Source organism: Xenopus laevis, chromosome 1S (assembly GCF_017654675.1).
Source record: "Xenopus laevis strain J_2021 chromosome 1S, Xenopus_laevis_v10.1, whole genome shotgun sequence".
NCBI classification, from domain to species: Eukaryota; Metazoa; Chordata; class Amphibia; order Anura; family Pipidae; genus Xenopus; species Xenopus laevis.
The window spans coordinates 186,465,128-186,485,347 of record NC_054372.1 but is presented as its reverse complement, the minus strand read 5'-3'; the positions used below and the strand labels follow the sequence as shown (position 1 = coordinate 186,485,347).

General features: G+C 40.3%; 1 protein-coding gene across 1 annotated transcript in view; it reads left to right on the top strand.

Moving 5' to 3' along the window:
- The first annotated feature begins 240 nt into the window (after positions 1-240).
- The window catches only part of lmbrd2.S (LMBR1 domain containing 2 S homeolog), a 34,983-nt gene continuing 15,003 nt past the window's right edge, over positions 241-20,220 (top strand). The window contains exons 1-9 of the mRNA XM_018244517.2: positions 241-1,025; positions 3,139-3,352; positions 6,197-6,330; positions 9,377-9,487; positions 13,021-13,188; positions 15,820-16,030; positions 16,152-16,226; positions 16,599-16,712; positions 18,672-18,852. Of these exons, the coding sequence (XP_018100006.1) occupies positions 3,179-3,352; positions 6,197-6,330; positions 9,377-9,487; positions 13,021-13,188; positions 15,820-16,030; positions 16,152-16,226; positions 16,599-16,712; positions 18,672-18,852 (1,168 nt within the window). The 5' untranslated portion in view covers positions 241-1,025; positions 3,139-3,178. The remainder of the gene's footprint in view (positions 1,026-3,138; positions 3,353-6,196; positions 6,331-9,376; positions 9,488-13,020; positions 13,189-15,819; positions 16,031-16,151; positions 16,227-16,598; positions 16,713-18,671; positions 18,853-20,220) is intronic.

The window sequence follows — 20,220 nt, the reverse complement described above, 5'->3', positions numbered from 1 at the left end:
TCGCGTGATGCCAGTGTGCCGGCGCGCACGACATAGGGCCGTGTTTAGGTCCGATGTCTAGGGCGCCATCGGACCTAAATACAACCCTGGAGGTAAGTAGGGTTGCCACCTGGCTGGTATTTTAACGGCCTGCCTGGTTAAAATGATGGTTGATCCCAATGTAATTAATAGGGAAAAAAGCTAAATATATAGGAAGGCCGGTATTTTTTTTTCTAGAAAAGATGGCAACCCTAGAGGAATGCTGTAATGTGTAGCAGCAGCCCACTGCCATTTCCAACCAAATTGTTTTGCAGCCTCACCTCCAAAATCTAGAAGGCCAGAATTACCACAGATACAGGTAAGATTGCCGCCTTTTAATAAAATTTCCACCGGCCGATGGTGGGGATGGTAACAAAAGGGCGGGCTGTGACATAAAAGGGGCCAGGACGTGATGTAAAAAGGGGCTAAGCCACATCGCGCAATGGCCAGAAGGAGGCAAAAAGGTAAGTTTTGATTGGGGGCGGGCCAAGGGCTTTTGTTAGGGGTATTACAAATTTACCGGCAGCTACATTGCTGGTAAATTTGCAATACCGGCCCTGGCTTTGGCAGCTGTTTTACCAGCCGGGTGGCAACCCTAGATACAGTGTAATCTTTCCTACAGCACACCTGTAGTTCACCAGTCCTGCAAATGGTGGTGCGTTTTTTCCGTTGACCTGGCCGGGGCCCTTAGCAACGCATACGTATTGAAAAGGGATCCGCACACATCCTGATGAAGGGAGTGTTCCCCCCCGAAATGTTGAATGTTTGGTGGCTAAATAAAAGGGGATACTCCCCGACCGCATTAACCCCAGATACAGGTCACACTGAGTGTAGGGTGATATTGGGACTTGGCCAGTAATTAGGGTTGCCACCTACCCGGCCGCTAAAAATTAAGAGTTTGGGGGCGTTTCTTGTCCTGTCAGCTGTTTGTTGCCCGGTGTTGCGTGCGATTTGTGGAATTGAATGAAGCGGCTGGCTGTGGCTCGTGTGGACACACAGTGAAGCAGGTAAGTCCGTGGTTGGAGCTGAGGGAACGGCCATTTGGTTTATCCACAGAAAGAAATCTCACCCTGCGCCCTAGTTGTTGGACTCTAATGAATAGATATAAAGTAGGAGACGGAATCTCTAAGGAAACTGAACATTGTAGATGAGCAACAGAGACGTGAGTTGCAAGTCGTGACTGAACTCCTATTAGTAAGTTTTCCTGTGTAACCTGAAAGCTTCAGGGCTGCTTCTAGTCTGGGGCACAAAGGACACTTGACCTCATACAATGGGGAAGGTATTGCTTATGTCTATAGTATAATATATAGTATATAGTGCCAGGGTATTCCACACAGATTTGCCCTTAGTCTCTGCCTCAGTGGAGCTTACACTCTAAACACACTTTCACACACACAACTAGGTTCAGTTTATCAGGAGCCAGTTAACATGTATGTACTTCGTGTGGCAGTTATAGGAAATATAGGAAAAGTAACACCAAAAAATGAAGTTATTTTACCAGTTGCCCTGCAATGATACATGGCTACACAGCAGCTTATTTATATAAACTATAGTAGTACTTATCTGTTATCTACTGTGTATCCTGTGCTTGAATGGCTGTCCCCATGGCTACACAGCAGCTTGTTTATATAAACTATAGTAGTACTTATCTGTTATCTACTGTGTATTCTGTGCTTGAATGGCTGCCCCCATGGCTACATACCAGCTTATTTATATAAACTATAGTAGTACTTATCTGTTATCTACTGTGTATCCTGTGCTTGAATGGCTGCCCCCATGGCTACACAGCAGCTTGTTTATATAAACTATAGTAGTACTTATCTGTTATCTACTGTGTATCCTGTGCTTGAATGGCTGACCCCCTTTGCTACACAGCAGCTTGTTTATATAAACTATAGTAGTACTTATCTGTTATCTACTGTGTATCCCGTGCTTGAATGGCTGCCCCCATGGCTACACATCAGCTTGTTTATATAAACTATAGTAGTACTTATCTGTTATCTACTGTGTATCCTGTGCTTGAATGGCTGCCCCCATGGCTACACAGCAGCTTGTTTATATAAACTATAGTAGTACTTATCTGTTATCTACTGTGTATCCTGTGCTTGAATGGCTGCCCCATGGCTACACAGCAGCTTGTTGATATAAAACAAACACACCATTGTACCACTGCAGGGCAACAGCATAGTATATGTTGTGTGTGTGTGTGTATATATGTGTATATATATATATATATATATATATATATATATATATATATATATAGCGAATTCTGTGGACCCTATGAAGAAACTGGATTGTAGGGGCATAAAAATCCCTTTTGGAATCCACCCCTGGCCTGTGGGCTTCCAGTTGGACAGCCCTGCCTTAAATAATTAAAGGGATTCTGTCATGATTTTTATTTTGTAGTTTTTATTTCAAAATTACTGTTTACACTGCAAATAATTCACTCTACAATATAAAATTTCTTTCCTGGTGTGTAGGTGCATCTCAGGTCATTTTGTCTGGTCATGTGCTTTCAGAAAGAGCCAGCACTTTAGAATAGAACTGCTTTCTGGCAGGGTGTTGTTTCTCCTACTCAATGTAACTAAGCGTGTCTCAGTGGGACCTGGATTTTACTATTAAGTGTTGTTTTTAGATCTACCAGGCAGCTGTTATCTTGTGTTAGGGAGCTGTTATCTGGTTACATTCCCATTGTTCTGTTGTTAGGCTGCTGGGGGGGGGGGTGATATCACTTCAACTTGCAGTACAGCAGTAAAGAGTGACTGAAGTTTATCAGAGCACAAGTCACATGACTGGGGGTAGCTGGGAAAATTACTGTCTAGCCCCATGTCAGAGTTCAAAATGAAATATAAAAAAATCATTTTCTTCTTTTGAGAAATTAATTTTAGTGCAGAATTCTGTTGGAGCAGCACTTTTTCCATGACTTTAAGGTTATTAAGTAGTATGTATCTGCCCTGAACTGGAGGAAAGGTTTATGTTTACATAAACGAAACAGCATTTTTTTTTATATCTGTCTGCTTATGTCCTGGAACAGTATATCGTGAGACAGAGCCTCCCGTGATCATCAGTTACATTTCTGTCATTTTTATACTGTTCTAACCTTTTTCTATTTTATAGGTTTTTAATTGAAGCACGTCTGTGGTGTTCGTGGTACAAGATGAGTGGCGTAGCGCTGGGAATTGAGATCGTCTCTGTGTTTTTTCTGGCTCTTTTCCTTCTGCACCGATATGGAGACTTTAAAAAGCAGCACCGACTTGTAACCGTGGGCACACTTTTAGCCTGGTATCTGTGTTTCCTTATCGTCTTTATTATACCTCTGGATGTTAGTACGGTAAGAATCTTATTGTTTCCTGTTGCACTCGCATGGTTAATATAATTTACCTGAAAGAAGTGGAATCTGGTGTATCATTTCTTTGCTTGGATAGCTTAGAGAGGGCAGTGTCATATGAGCCTCTATAATAATGAAAATTCGCTGATCTTTGCCCAATTTGGCCACCTGTATTCTGATTCTAGGCCATCAGTCTGATCCAATCATTGCCTGGGGGGCCAAATGATTGGATTACAGTAGGCGCTTTTGTAGGGTTGTTGGCAGAGAACAGAATCAACATACTAATGCGGTCACTGACCAACTGGATTTTTCAAACCTACCTTATAGATATCCAGAGGATTTTCTGACACATATGGAGGTGGTTGGGGCTAGAGTTCTGCTTGGAACCAATTTGTTAAACCAGACCCGCAACCCGCATACATTACCCACTTGGACCCGGTACCCAACCCGCAAGCACCTTATCCTCAACCCGATCCTCGACCTGCTAACCATCAAGGGACAGGAAGTGCTGTCATTGTAAACTTGGAAGTGACATCATTGGAAGTAGGCGTGATCAGAAAAAAGGGAGTAAAACTCGCTATTGAGAAGAGCCGCAACCCGAACCGCAATCCGCAAACCCTGAGAACTGCCAACCCACCAAATCCGCTCCTGAAACTTCTACCTGCAACCTGCAGGGTACCGCAGGTTTTTGCGGGTACCCGACCTGCTGCAGAACTCTAGTTGGGGCCCATAGGCTGTCACTGAAGGGGACAAATCAGTTTAGGCTGGTGCCACACTGCGGATTTTGTACCTGCAGAGAAATACAGGCTAAGAATTCGGTCCTCCTCTGCTCCTGTGCTGATCAATGTGTCTGCAACCAAAGGCAATGTTTTCGAGTGCAGGCAAACACAGGATTTTGCAGTGAAATCCGCCGGATATGCACCCGAGAGGAAGAAATGTTTCCAGGAGGAGTGGAATCTTGGCCTGCATTTCTCCACTTAAAGGGGTTGTCCACCTTCACTAAGCTTAACTCACAATGCTATAAATTATGTTCCCCCCCCAGCATGATAAGCAAATTTGCAGTGCCGAATAATATCTAATATGCTTGAAAAGCAACTTAAAAATACATAAAGTGCTAAATTTGCATCACCAATTATTTTAGAAAGGGAGGAGCATCTTTTCCCTTAGCAGTGCAGGTCATGTCAGAGTGTGGTGACTCATAAACCTAGGATTGCCCTTACTTTAATCTTATTGGTCAGCAGCCGATTGTCACACTTTATATACTGGGTTTGTTATAATTATAGTTGTATAAGTTATAATTATCTGTTGTTCCCAAAGGTGAATGAAGCATTCCAGCTTTTTTGGTCTCAAACAGCGTAAGGGCCCGGGGAACAAAGAGTTAATTTCTCATGCTCGTCTGAGAATGAAAAGCAGAGTCTTGCTGTCCGGTCACATCATAAACTGAAGCCTGACCTCTGCTCTCATTCAAGAAATATATATATATATATATATATATATATATATATATATATATATAAATACAAGAAACATACAAGCGCCTGCTCCCTCACATCCCTTCCCCAGCAATTATCACTGATATCAGGATCCCGTTGCCTGAAACTTAGCTGTACAATTATGTGAGTTATTTGGAAGCGTTCCCCCTCTCTCCCCCAGCATCTGTCGCCAAAGACATTACCCTTCCTAGTTCCATTTTTCATTTTATTGCCCAAACCGAGCTGTTGGCTTTTACATGTGCACGTTCCCAGCATCTGGTGCCCATCAAAAGAGGGGTTACTTCTTGTAAGCAATACAAATTAGCTGATAAGATGTAGACATGTGCAGTAGGTTGTGAAGCTCCCAGTACTCCGCATTACATTGGGTTTCAGCACACTGACGTGGTCCTGTCTTAAAAGGGGTCGGCGACCCCTGCCCCTGCACCTATCCTAAAAGCTATCATAGAGAAAAACGCTAACTTCTCAACAATGATTTTTTCTAATGCACATATATTATATATTTACATAAAATGACCTCAACTGCTGGGTTAACCACATTTATGTGAAGGTGAACAACCCCTTCCAGGACTTGAAGTTCCTCTGCAACTGCCTTATCCGCAACCCGCCGACCACCATCAAACAGGAAGTGATGGTGCTGCAAACCGGAAGTGACACCATCAAAAGTGGACAGGACAGAAACAAGTTTCGTAAAACTTTAAAAGGAGTCAAATATAGATAAAATTACATAAGATAACAAATTTAGATGGGACCCGCAACCTGACCCGCGGGTATACCCACACATCCTCCCCTCATTTCGCAGGTTGCCCTCTTTTTTTTGCGGGTAACCCGACCCGCTGCAGGACTCTATATTAATGTGTCATATTCTTGAGAGATATCATTCTGAGTAAGCTAATCACATCTGATCATAAAGAGACCTATCCATCACATCCCAAGGCTTACTACCACTCACCCAAAAAGGATATTAAAGGCTCACCTCTTTGCCTGACTGAGTACCAGACCAGCCCATTCTATAATAAGAAATTTTTAATTTATACAACTTAAGGTGTGGTTGAATTTTCATTCCCATTTCTCTAAATGTATTACCAATTTGGCTTGCAGTTTCATCTTAGTATAAAACTCCAGTTATCTCCATTTTTAGTCAAAATGTTTTATCAGAGTAACAAATATCCTGTGACAGTACTTGTTTGTAATAAACATAAATTTGCATGGTAAACTTACATCGCACCTTGAAGTAGGACCTACCTGAAAACATAGGAATATGTTTAGTTGAACAATAATTCAATTATTGAACTGAGCACCCACTGAAATATGTGATGCTGTGTTTTAATTAAACTTTCATTTTGATTTCTTGTAGACGATATACAATCGATGCGTTGCAAGACATGCGATCACTCCTGCACCCGGCAACATAAGCGTTCTTATCCCCACTCCCGGGATTGTCTCAAATGCCACAACTGAACACCATCTTCCCAGCTCAGACAAACTACGGTATTCTCTATGAATGTGACTATATATGCAATCATGCGAGTGCTGGATTCCTCCTTTTGATTTTCATATAAATCGGTATTTATACTTTCTAGCCCTGCAGCTGAAATTATTATCTGGTTTTTGTGGGTCACTGACCCTAACAACCAGGTTGTGAGGCTTTATTTTAACTGTAATTCTTGTTATTTATTGCTTAGGTTTGTATTTAGGTCTGATACTATTTATCGGATTCTGAGTTTGATTGTTAAATGTTTGTAAGGTTAATTGAGCCATAGCAACAAAAATGTAAATAAAAAAAATGTAGTATATATAAAAAACAAATTAAAAAAAAAGTAAATAAAGAAAATGTAGTATATATTCCGTCTACTTCATAGTAATGTTAAGTTGCACTGCTTTATTAAATGTACTACATGTAGGAATTAGGTATGCAGTCTGCTAATTCGTTTGCATAATTAAATGCCATGATAACGTTTGGTTAATTTACAAATTCATCCTGTGCCACTATTTGGAGAAAAAAAGAGTTTGTGCTGCTCCAGCAGAATTCTGCACTGAAATCCAATTCTCAAAAGAGCAAACAGATTTTTTTTATATTAAATTTTGAATTCTGACATGAGGCTAGACATATTGTCAGTTTCCCAGCTGCCCCCAGTCATGTGACTTGTGCCTGTACTTTAGGAATGAACTACTTTCTGGCAGGCTGTTATTTCTCCTACTTAATGTAATTGAATCAGTCTCAGTGGGACTTGGCTTTTACTATTAAGTGTTCTTTTTAGGGTAGGGACACACTGGGCGATTTGGGGAGATTTAGTCGCCTGGCGACTAATCGCAGCGACTTTTCTCCCCGAATGCTTCCCCTCGCTCTGCGCCTGGCTAAAATGAAAAATCGCCTGCGCTAATCACACGCGGCGATTCGTTTTCACGAGGAAACTTCGGGCGACTTCGGAAAACGAATCGCCGCGTGTGATTAGCGCAGGCGATTTTTCATTTTAGCCAGGCGCAGAGCGAGGGGAAGCATTCGGGGAAGATTGGTCGTGGAAAGTCGCGGCGATTAGTCGCCAGGCGACTAAATCTCCCCAAATCGCCCATGTGTCCCAGCCCTTAGATCTACCAGGCAGCTGTTATCTTGTGTTAGGGAGCTGTTATCTGGTTACCTTCCCATTGTTCTTTTGTTAGGCTGCTGGTGGGGGGGAAAGGGAGGTTGGTGATATCACTCCAACTTGCAGTACAGTAAAGAGTGACTAAGAGCACAAGTCACGTGACTGGGGCAGCTGGTAAACTGACAATATGTCTAGCCGCATGTCAGATTTCAAAATTTAATATCAAAAAAAAAATCTGTTTTCTCTTTTGAAAAATGGATTTCAGTGCAGAATTCTGCTGGAGCAGCACTAATAACTGGTGCATTTAAAAACAAAACAAAACATGTTTTCCCATGACAGTATCCCTTTAAGGCTGGCCATTCTGCTTTTAAATTGTTTGGTAAAACAAGGATGAATGTGCAAAATAATCAAAGGTCCATTGTATCCACTGTGTGTCACTGAAACCTGGAAAGAGCAGGACGGTCAATACAAATGTAACACAAGCATGTGCAATACTCTGGTGTCCAGTCTGGGATGTGGGAAAGGTTCCTGCTGTCAATTGTATTAGAAAGCTTGCAATCTTGGCTGGTTTGGGTACCCCCTTCCATCTGTTGATCCCTTGTTCTACTTTATGCATGCAGTACCCACTAAATGCTATGAAGCTCTATATTGGGGAGCAAAGTGGGAATACAGTAACTCCCATAGAAACAGACTATGTGTGTGTGCAAAAAAAATGACATACAATTTGCTGATATTAAAGGTAGGGATGCACTGAATCCACTATTTTGGATTCGGCCGGTTCCCTTGTGAAAGATTCGGCTGAATACCAAACCAAATCCCAATCTGCATATACAAATTATGTGCAGGAAAGGAAAAAGTAGACTTTCTTTTACTTCCTTGTTTTGTGATGAAGTCACATGATTTCCCTTCCAGGCCCTAATTTGCATATGCAAATTAGGGTTCAGCCAGGCATAAGGATTTGGCCGAATCCTGCAGAAAAAGGCCGAATCCCGAACCGAATCCTGGATTCGGTGCATCTCTAATTAAAAGAGTCGTTCACCTTCCAAACACAGTTGAGCTGTTTTCAGATTGTTGACCATAAACAAAGACTTCTTTCAATGGCTTTCCATCTTTTATTTTTTTGCAGTTTTACCAAAATGTAAGTTTAACATTTATTAATTTAAATTGAATGTATTCATTTAAGTAAATGTAATTTATTAATTAACTTTCTAATTTATACATTTAAGTTTATAGTGTAAAGTAAAAATGACACTTTACGCTTCAATATTAGAAAAACGGTCACAAATAGAAAAAAAAAAGTCATTGGAAAAAGTCTTTATTTCTGTTGAACAATCTGAAACCAACGGAATTGAAAAACGTGTTTGAAGGAACAACCCCTTTAAGTATCATGATCGTCCACTCACACAGCCCATAATCACAGTATACACTAGAAACAAGGCAAACATTTCAACTTAACATTTTTGTGGTGCTGTAATGGATGGGTGCACAATGAAACAGAACAGAAACTAGGCTGTTCTGGTCTAACAAAGAATGAGACTGGTCCTAATTATTATTGGTAAAGGTGGCCATACATGATAAGATCCACTAGTTTGGCTGATCTTTCCCCGAAATGCCCACCAACAGCAGGGGCGGTATCGGGTTATTCTGAACGTTCGGCCCTAGGGCCAAACTATCGATTTAAATGAAGGAAATGGGTGTTGACATGTCATCAACTATCCGATACGTTCCTCAATCGTAGGAAAAATCAAACCTGCCTGATCGTTATCTGGTTGATTTTTGGCCTGATATCGATCGGGGGGATCCGCCGGAAGCCCCCACACATGGGCAGATAAACTGCAGAGTCTATTGGACTGATATTGGCAACTTCAATCTGCCCATGTATGGTCACCTGTAGACCAATCCTCAGAAGTTGTAGAGTACACGTGTACAATAATAACATGCTCTTCCTACAGGAGCAGTGACAATTCACTAGAGGAATGTTCCAAGCCATGGAGCTACATCCCCAGAGGTATCATGCCAATCTTCTGGCGTGTTGTTTATTGGACATCCCAGTTTCTTACTTGGTCAGTGGCTCTTTTTATATTATTCCTGTCATTTTTAGTTATTTTTATATATTTTTAACATTCCCATTCTGTATTTTCCATTTTTATTATCTGATCTTTCATGTTATGTTACCTTTGTGCCTTTTCCTTCATTTGCTGTTATCATGTGTCCTATAATTTACTGGTTTCCACCATCTCCTTTTCATTTTATAGTCACATTCTTTACCCTTCCTGTCCCTTATTTTATGCTTCTAGTTTTTACTAAGCACTGTTTTTGTCTTTCATTTTCTGTTGGATTTTCCTTTTTTTGTATCACAAAGGGATTTTGGAAGACCCTGAGTACATAACTCAGGGTCTTCCAAAATCCCTTTTTTCTTCTTATTTTCACATTTCTGTAAGGGCCTGTTTGTGTGCCTGAATACAGTGAATATATAGTTTAAGCTTCTTTTAAAATCCATTATAGTTTTTGTCTCCTTTGACTATAGTTATCTGAATTTTTTATTAGGGATGCACTGAATCCAGGATTCGGTTCAGGATTCAGCAGGATTCGGCCGAATCCTTCTGCCCGGCCGAACCGAATCCTAATTTGCATAGGAGGGAGGGAAATTACGTGACTTTTTGTCAAAAAACAAGGAAGTAAAAAATGGTTTCCCTTCCCACCACTAATTTGCATATGCAAATTAGGATTTGGTTCGGTATTCGGCCCAATCTTTCGCGAAGGATTCGGGGTTTCGGCCGAATCCAAAATAGTGGACTTGGTGCATCCCTATTTTTTATAGATTGTACACTCCACTACAATTCTGGGTAATATCTAGGGTTGTCTCCTTTGCTGGTGGCTAAACCCGAACAATGGGGGCGGGGCAGATAGCATTGGGGGTGGAGCAGTGATCTTGGGGTGGGCGTGATGATGTTGAGGAGTTATGAAGCTGGGTCAGGGTTATTACATCACTTATATGCAAATTGCTGGATTTCTGTCCAGTTTTCACAATGTTTTAAATGGGACAGAAAGTTTTGAACAGACAGCCGTTTTACAAACTAAGATGTCCAGTTGAAACACACAGGGCTGGAAACCCTACATCTATCTATTCTGCCTGATGAGTAAGACCACAGGTATGGGATCTATTAAACAGAAATCAGTTATCCAGAAAGCTCTGAAATGCAGCAATGCTCATTTAGAAAAACCTATTTTTTTTTTATTTTTGACTAATTTGCTTATTTCTGTTTCTTTAATAACAATAAATTAACCTCACTTCATAACAACTACTAAGCCATGTCAATGTGAGTATCTTAGTATTTAATTGGTTTTCATTTGGCCAGATTATTGTTAGGTTTTCACATGGCTGAAAACCGAACAGAAAGTTGAGACCACAACAGGCCTTAGAAAATCCGAACTGTTTGGGTCAAAACCGAACAGGTGGCAACCCTAGTAATATCCAGCAATATGCAGACAGTTGCACAGCAACTCATATCCATTAAAGGACAAGGCAACCCCTGAAAAGATTGTGTTTGAAGAGATTAGCCTACGTATACAAGCTTGATATGCACTCGAAAATCCACTGCGCAAAAGTCGCAGAGACAAAAAAAGTTGCCATAAGAAAAAACTCCCATTGACTTTATTGCATTTGGACAAAAAAATGAGACAAAAAATGTCCCCTCAAGAAAAACGGCCATTGACTTTAAGGGCTTTAGCACACGGGCAGATTCGGTGAGATTTAGTTGCCTCTCCTTCGGGGCTGATCTGCCTTCCACTTGCCTTCCGCCTGCTAAAATGAAAAACCGTCTGTGGCAATGCATTCGCAGCACTTCACAGCACTGGAAATCGAAGTGCTGTGAGCGCATTGCCACAGGCATTTTTTCATTTTAGCATGGGGAAGGCAGTTCGGGGAGATTGATGCCCCGAAAAAGACGCGATTAGTCGCCAGGCGACTAAATCTCCCCGAATCTTCCCGTGTGTTTAAAGCCTAATGCATTTGGGCAAAAAAGTCACTGAGACAAAAAAAGTCCCCTCAAGAAAAACACCCATTGACTTTAATGCATTTGGAGCAAGCAAAATTGTTGCACGTAAATAAGGAATTTTAGACCCCTGACTTATTTGGCTCAGAATTACATAAAAAGCAGAAACCTGCTAGCTATAAATCAGATATATAATATATTCAAAATATAATATATTCAATCCATGCACATTAACATGAAGAAGCAATCTAAAAGAATATCACACTCAAAATAATAGGGATGCACCGAATCCACTATTTTGGATTCGGCCGAACCCCCGAATCCTTTGTGAAAAGATTCGGCCGAATGACGAACCGAATCCGTACCCTAATTAGGCATATGCAAATTAGGGGTAGGAAGGGGAATTTTTTTTTACTTCTTTGTTTTGTGACAAAAAGTCATGCGATTTCCCTCCCCACCCCTAATTTGCATATGCAAATTCGGTTCGGCCGGGCTGAAGGATTCGACCGAATCCTACTGAAAAAGGCCGAATCCCGAACCGAATCCTGGATTCGGTGCATCCCTACAAAATAATAACATCATGAGTTCAATTTGGGCTAAATAATTTTTTTTTTCTACATGTAGAAACCCACAGCAATCATAGTACAGTCCATTTACATTTATTTCACCGTCACTTCATGTAATATGGTTATTTTGTCTACTGTACTGCTGTGCTGTTTTTTTTATATTTTTACATTTTTATACTCAGTCACTTATGTAAATAGCATGGTTCATCTTGCACTACATCTGCTCTGCTGCTATACTTAATTTAAAAGTTTTCGTAGAATTCTTATTTTTTTTGGTAATTCTTTTGTACTTCTGTATTTAACTAGTATGTTTAATTTTGCACAGTCTAAAAAAAGTGGATCAGGATGCATTTCACTGCATGTTGTACCTGTATAACTGTGCATGTGACAAATAAAGAATCTTATCTATCTGATCTATTTAGACAAAGATGCTTTATTAGGTCCAGATTATACAGGCTTTAAATCACATTAAACAGATTACAGTAAAAAAAAAAAAAGTATGTATTATTATTCCACTGGGACTATTAATGCCTATACTGCTCTCTGGATATCAGATTCCTAGATACAATACCTGTACAGGTATGGGATCTGTTATCCAGAAATCCGTTATCCAGATAGATCCAATTTTGCAAAGGCCGTCTCCCATAGACTCCATTATAATCTAATAATGTACATTTTTAAAAATTATTTCCTTTTTCTGTGTAATAATAAAACAGTATCTTGTACTTGATCCCAACTAAGATATAATTAATCCTTATTGGAAGCAAAACCAACCTATTGGGTTTATTTAATGTTTACATGATTTTCTAGTAGACTTAAGGTATAAAGATCCGTTATTTGTATAGCTCCAGGTCCCGAGCATTCTGGATAAGAGGTCCCATACCTGTATATGTATACACAGTCAGCTATTTTGCCAAGTCTTGTGACTAGTCGTACAGATACAGTACAGCAGTAGAACAGACTTGTGTTTACCATTGTTGTAATGCTGTTGCTGTTATCCTGCTTCATGGAACCTAATCTGTACCTCTCCTGTAGGATTCTCTTGCCCTTCATGCAATCCTACGCTCGCTCCGGAGGCTTTTCCATTACAGGAAAGATTAAAACAGCTCTGATTGAAAATGCAATTTATTATGGCACCTACTTGTTAATCTTTGGAACACTCTTAATATATGTTGCTGTCAACCCTAATTTACATCTGGAATGGTAAGTTTTTCTGTAACTTCGGCCAGAAAGCTTGCCAGGCGTCAGAAACTTCTAGCTCACACTTCAGATATGAACTGTGGTGTTGGAATTTAAATTCTTTAGACTTTGTCTCCTCCGTTGATGGTACCTCCAACTATGACAACTCTGTTTTTAAAGTAACACCAAAAACTGAAAGTGTATCAAAGTAATTAAAATATAATGTACGGTTGCCCTGCACTGGTAATACTGGAGTGTTTGCTTCAGAAACCCTACTATAGTTTATATAAACAAGCTGCTGTGTAGCCATGGGGGCAGCCATTCAAGCACAGGATACACAGTAGATAACAGATAAGTACTACTATAGTTTATATAAACAAGCTGCTGTGTAGCCATGGGGGCAGCCATTCAAGCACAGGATACACAGTAGATAACAGATAAGTACTACTATAGTTTATATAAACAAGCTGCTGTGTAGCCATGGGGGCAGCCATTCAAGCCCAGGAAACACAGTAGATAACAGATAAGTACTACTATAGTTTATATAAACAAGCTGCTGTGTAGCCATGGGGGCAGCCATTCAAGCACAGGATACACAGTAGATAACAGATAAGTACTACTATAGTTTATATAAACAAGCTGCTGTGTAGCCATGGGGGCAGCCATTCAAGCACAGGATACACAGTAGATAACAGATAAGTACTACTATAGTTTATATAAACAAGCTGCTGTGTAGCCATGGGGGCAGCCATTCAAGCCCAGGAAACACAGTAGATAACAGATAAGTACTACTATAGTTTATATAAACAAGCTGCTGTGTAGCCATGGGGACAGCCATTCAAGCACAGGATACACAGTAGATAACAGATAAGTACTACTATAGTTATATAAATAAGCTGCTGTGTAGCCTTGGGGCAGCCATTCAAGCACAGGATACACAGTAGATAACAGATAAGTACTACTATAGTTTATATAAACAAGTTGCTGTGTAGCCATGGGGGGCAGCCATTCAAGCACAGGATACACAGTAGATAACAGATAAGTACTACTATAGTTTATATAAACAAGCTGCTGTGTAGCCATGGGGGGCAGCCATTCAAGCACAGGATACACAGTAGATAACAGATAAGTACTACTATAGTTGATAAAGAAGTTGCTGTGTAGCCATGGGGGCAGCCATTGAAGCACAGGATACACAGCAGATAAAACACCATTGTATTGAACAGGGCTAATCTGCACCGTTTCTCCTTTGTTCTATCTTGAATGGCTGCCCCACATAGTCGTCTTTCTGAAGCAAACATACAGCTGTTAGCAGTGCATGGTAACAGTATATTATATGTTAATTACTTTACAATGATTCCATCTTGGTGTTACTGTTCCTTTAATATACTAATGTATTTTCCATGTTGATTGAAAAAAGTTAAGTACACAAAGCAAATAAATAGAAATGTATGAGTGGATCATTGATCACTGTTTTATTTTGGAAAACCCACTAAAATTCTCTATGCTTCTCAATAGTCTGCACTAATGCTTAAAGAATCCCTGTGCTCCAAGTCATAAGCATAATTTGGGACAATTTAGTTTAAAAAAATTTTTTTTTTGTACTCCGAGTTATGTTTATTGCTGTCACTAAATACACACATAACAGTTGCAGGCTGTATGTATATACTGTACCATCCTTGATGCTTTTAAAGGAGAACTAAACCCTTAAAATGAATATTGAACTTATTGCACCAGCCTTACGTTTCAGCTTGTCAATAGCAGCAATGATCCAGGACTTCAAACTTGTCACAGGGGGTCACCATCTTGGAAAGTGTCTGTGACACTCACATGCTCAGTGGGCTCTGATTGGCTGTTGAGAAGCTAAGCTTAGGGCTCGTCACTTATTATCCAGCAGAAAATGAGCTTCCCCTGTAATATAAGCTGATGCTACAGGTTTGCTGATTATTAAATTCTGATGCTAATTGCACTGGTTTCTGTGCTGCCATGTAGTAATTATCTGTATTAATTACTAATCAGCCTTATACTGTGACATTTCTATTCTATGTGTACTGTATATTGTGAGTGGGTCCCTAAACTCAGTAAGTGACAGCAGCACAGAGCATGTGCAGTGAATCAGCAGAAAAGAAGACGGGGAGCTACTGGGGCATCTTTGGAGACACAGATCTTTACTGCTAAAGGGCTGTGGTTGCCTTGGGCTGGTACAGAAGCACAAAACATAATGTACAACATTTCTAGCTACTTCTTTAGTTAAGCTTTAGTTCTCCTTTTCATGCTCTAGCCGGTAAAAATGATGGTTGACCCCAATGTTATTAATAGGGAAAAAAGATAAATATATAGGAGGCCGGTATTTTTTTCCAGAAAAGGTGGCAACCCTAATTGCAGATAGGGCAGTGGTAAACTAGGTGTGTTCAAACTGGCTACATTAAACTTCTATCAGTTGAACTGATTTTTAGAATTCTAAGTTCAAAGAATGAAGAATTTCCATGGATCCTCAATGTGTGGCTATTTAGCCACAGTTAAACCAGAACACTCATCATTCTTGCTTGAGAGCCAATGTTTTAGTCGTAATGTTATATACAGAAATCTTATGTGCATGAAGTTTGGGATCTAAGTAAGTCAAACTGATCTATCCATTTCCATTTTTGTTTCAAGGTACCAACTGCAAACCATTGGGATAGCAGCAGCCAACACTTGGGGTCTGTTCCTCCTGGTTTTGTTGATGGGATACGGTTTGGTTGAAATTCCTCGCTCCCAATGGAATGGAGCAAAGAAGGGCTACCTACTGATGAAAACCTACTTCAAGGCAGCTAAGCTCATGACAGAGAAGGCAGACGCAGAAGAGACATTAGAGGATTTTATGGAGGTACAGAACATCTGCATTATTATGGTTTACGACTGCAAGCACTGCCTTATGCTTCATGTTGCCACAAAAATCTAAGAATAAATAGCACTCGCTCATCAAACGCCATATCTTTGTTTTACAGGAAGTTCACAAAATCAACGAATGTATTAAATACAACCATCCTCTGCGCAAATGTGTTGATACCATTTTAAAAAAGGTAATATTCCAATATTTCTGTAACATCAGTTCTGCGAAAGTGCATGTGTCAAATGTGATATACAGGCAATGATGCCCATGCAGCTACATGTTGTCATGGTAACAGTGATGTTGCACCGATTCTTTTTGGTGTCCGATGGGTTGCAGCATTCATCTTATAATTCACCATCAACCTTTTCTTTGCCACATTCCTTCAACTTTCCCTTTATGCACCAAACATCTAAGTGACTTGTAGTAGTGTTTATTATAGATGTACATTTCATCAGCTTTACCCATATGCTTTGTTTAGGGGGAAAGGCTGGTTCTATTTTCTGTATTATACTATATCATCATCATCATCATGTTGAATAACATTTATATCTGCAAATTCTAGTGCCCAACTGAATACCAGGAGAAGATGGGGAGGAACATGGACGATTATGAAGACTTCGAAGAGAAGAATATCAGTTATCCTAGTGAGAAAACACTAGTGAAACTTCACAAGCAGGTACCTTTGAACAAATACATAAATCAGAATAGGAGTGAGCTCTAATTCATCTGAGCTGAAAAGCTGAGTGCAGGGGGGGGAGGAGAAAGGGCTGCAGCAAGAAAGCCACCTAAAGCTGTCCATACACGGGCCAATAAAAGCTGCCAACAGACCAGGTCAGCAGCTTATTGGCCCGTGTGTGGGGCCCTCTGATGGGCTTCCCCCATTGATATCTGGCTGAAAGTTGGCCAGATATTGATCAGACAGGGCTAAAAATCCTGTCGGATCGAGGCACATCTGTTCGTTGATGCTGTTGCGCATTCCGACCACCCGTTTGCCATACATTACGATCCAATTGTTCAATCCTAGGGCCCACGATTGGATCAGCCCAATATCTCCCACTTCAAGGTGGACATATTGGGGAGAGATCCGCTCCTTTGACGATTTCGGTTCTCTATGTGTATGGCCACCTTAAGAATGCCAATTGGGTCAGAATCGTGCAAAATTGCTAACTGCTATCATCAGAATAAATTTTTTTTACATAATGCTTGGCTAGAATTCTATATTATAATATATATTCTACTGTTTAAAGCAGTGACATTTCAAAAAGATCATGTTTTAAAAGGTTGTAGACGCATACTATGGTTGCACTGGTGTTTATATTACCTGATGAGTATAATTTAATTTCTAGCAAAATAGCAGGCTGTTCTTGTTTTTGTTTGCATGCATTCTAGAAATAGAGATATAGAGAGAGGCTAGTAAGCAAACAATTATTTCGGATCGGATTACAATGCTACAAATGGGTGCTGACCGGTCACATGACCGTATCAACTAGCTGATGCGGTCCTGGATCGCAGAAAAAAAAAATCAAACTTGACCGATCGATATCTGCCCAATTTATGGCCTGATATCGATCGGGAGCTAAAGGACCTGTATCGGTAGCTTTAATCTGCCTGTGTATGGCCACCTTTAGAAGCACACATATTGCACCAGGACAGTAAACCATATCAACCAATCAGATATTTGCTTTTCTTTTATTAGGGCATGTAAAGGCAAAAATATAAACTCCTATTTTTACTATCTTAAATGAAAAAGAAACCTCCAATATACTTTAATTTAAAAAATGTGTATAGTTTTTATAAGAAACCTGACTGTATGCAGTGAAATTCTCCCTTCATTTACTGCTGTGGATAAGAATTATCAGAAGGTCCCTAACTGCTGAGCAGGGAAACAATCATACTTATGAACAGCAGGGGGAGCCCCCGCCTTACTTCCCAGCCATGCAGAACTCAAGCAGCTTTGTTTTTTTCCCTGTAGAGCAGTCGGCGACTATGTCAAAATTTGTGTTCGATTTTATTTTTGCCTTTACATTCCCTTTACTGTTTCCAACTCCAGCTGCAGGGACAAAGATTATGGAGCCAGATTTAAACAGATAAACTTGGATTCTATTTGGAGGATTATTTTGCTGCAGCCACTGGTTCTGCAGAGTTGGAGAAAGTTTGTATAAAACAATACAAAAACTATAAAATCCACATTAGATTACATGACAACACAGGACCCAGTGCAGTCTGTATATTCTGATTATTAATCAGTCTTGCTGTATCGGCTACTGATTTGTGCTGTTTTGAATTTATTTGAATTTATGACATCCCTAAGCAGCCCAGACCAACTGAGCATGTGCACAGTCTTGGTCTTGCAAAGATGTTTAACAAAGTTACAAGATGGTGACCCCCCTGTGGCCAAATTTGAAAGCATAAATCAATTGTTTGATCAGGTTTGTGGTGCATTAATTTCATATTTATGCTTAGTATATAAAATACAGCATTTCGAGCTTTATTCTAGTTTAGACTATACTTCCCCCTTTAAGAGATGGTTGGTTAGCTTAGGTTACTGCACTCAAGCAGCTTATAACAAAAGTGTGTTCAAACCAAGGATATCATCTGATCTTAAAGTTTGATTTTTTTTATTTCTTCCCCACAGGTGATATATGCTGTTCAGAGACATCGCCGGACACAAGTGCAGTGGAGCAATCTCCTGGAACAAGCCTTTCACCTGGAGGATGTGGCTAAGAATGAAACAAGTGCAGCAAAACAGTTTGTCCACACCTTCCCCCACCAGGAGCCAGAAAGCTGGATCATGCGTCGTCTGTACACACCTAGGGGCCCATTCACTAAGCTCGAGTGAAGGATTCGAATGAAAAATACTTCGAATTTCGAAGTATTTTTTGGGTACTTCGACTACGACCTTCGACTTCGATTCAAACGTTTCGAACGAAAAATCGTTCGACCATTCGATAGTCGAAGTACTTTCCCTTTAAAAAAAACTTCGACCCCCTACTTCGGCAGATAAAACCTAACGAAGTCAATGTTAGCCTATGGGGAAGGTCCCCATAGGCTTGCTAAACTTTTTTTGATCGAAGGATTTTCCTTCGATCGTTGGATTAAAATCCTTCGAATCGATTCGAAGGATTTAATCGTTCGATCGAATGAAAAATCCTTTGATCGATCGAACGAACGTTTAGCGCTAAATCCTTCGACTTCGATATTCGAAGTCGAAGGATTTCAATTCGAGGGTCGAATTTCGAAGTATTTTTTACTTCGAAATTCGACCCTTAGTGAATCTGCCCCCTACTGTTGGTATGAAACTAAAAAAATACACTTCTGGATGGTGCACTTTGGGACATGTAAAAAAACCATGAGGATAGGGATACCCATTTTGCAGGAAAGGGCTGCTGAAACAAAACCAGAGCATGTTTTTGCTGGACTCAACCTCATGCCTTTAAAGGAGAAGGAAAGCTACCGAAGCAGTTTATTGCCACTAGATTAGCCACAATAGTGCAAGCTATAACACTATATTCATTCTTCAGAATGCTTTTTCATACCTGAGTAAACTGCTCTAGACACTTTCTCCATTTGTTTAGCACAGCAGCTGCCATATTAGCTTGGTGTGACATCACTTTCTGCCTGAGTCTCTCCCTGCTCACTCATAGCTCTGGGCTCAGATTACTGCAGGGAGGGGAGAGGAGCAAACTGAGCATGCTCAAGCCCAAGCCCTGGAGGTTTAAGCTGAAAACAGGAAGTCTGATACAGAAGCCCATGAGTACACAATAGTAGGAAAGAAATCCTGTGTTTCTTTTGACAGAGGACTCAGAGCAGCATTACTTTGCGGGTTTACTGGTGTATTTATATAGACCTTTCTGATAAAACTTACTTAGTTTTAGCCTTTCCTTCTCTTTTAAGCCCTTTAAACATCAGCATCTCTTCAGGACTTGTTATAGTTTCCTCAGGAGCCAACAGCTTACCTGGAACTTGGCAGGAGTTGTATCTAAATACAACCTCTTCTTCCCAGGCAGGTTGTTAGGTGGCTTAATAACACAATTTCCCAGGTAGGGTGAAAGTTTCTGACAGCAGTTCGTTTAGTGGTGCTCTTATCTCTGGGATCCCACTCTGCTTCAAGGCTTTGGGACACCCCCCGTTGTTGCTCTTGAGTTCCCCAGTAATGGTGCTAATGAGAAAAAGGCATTTTTATG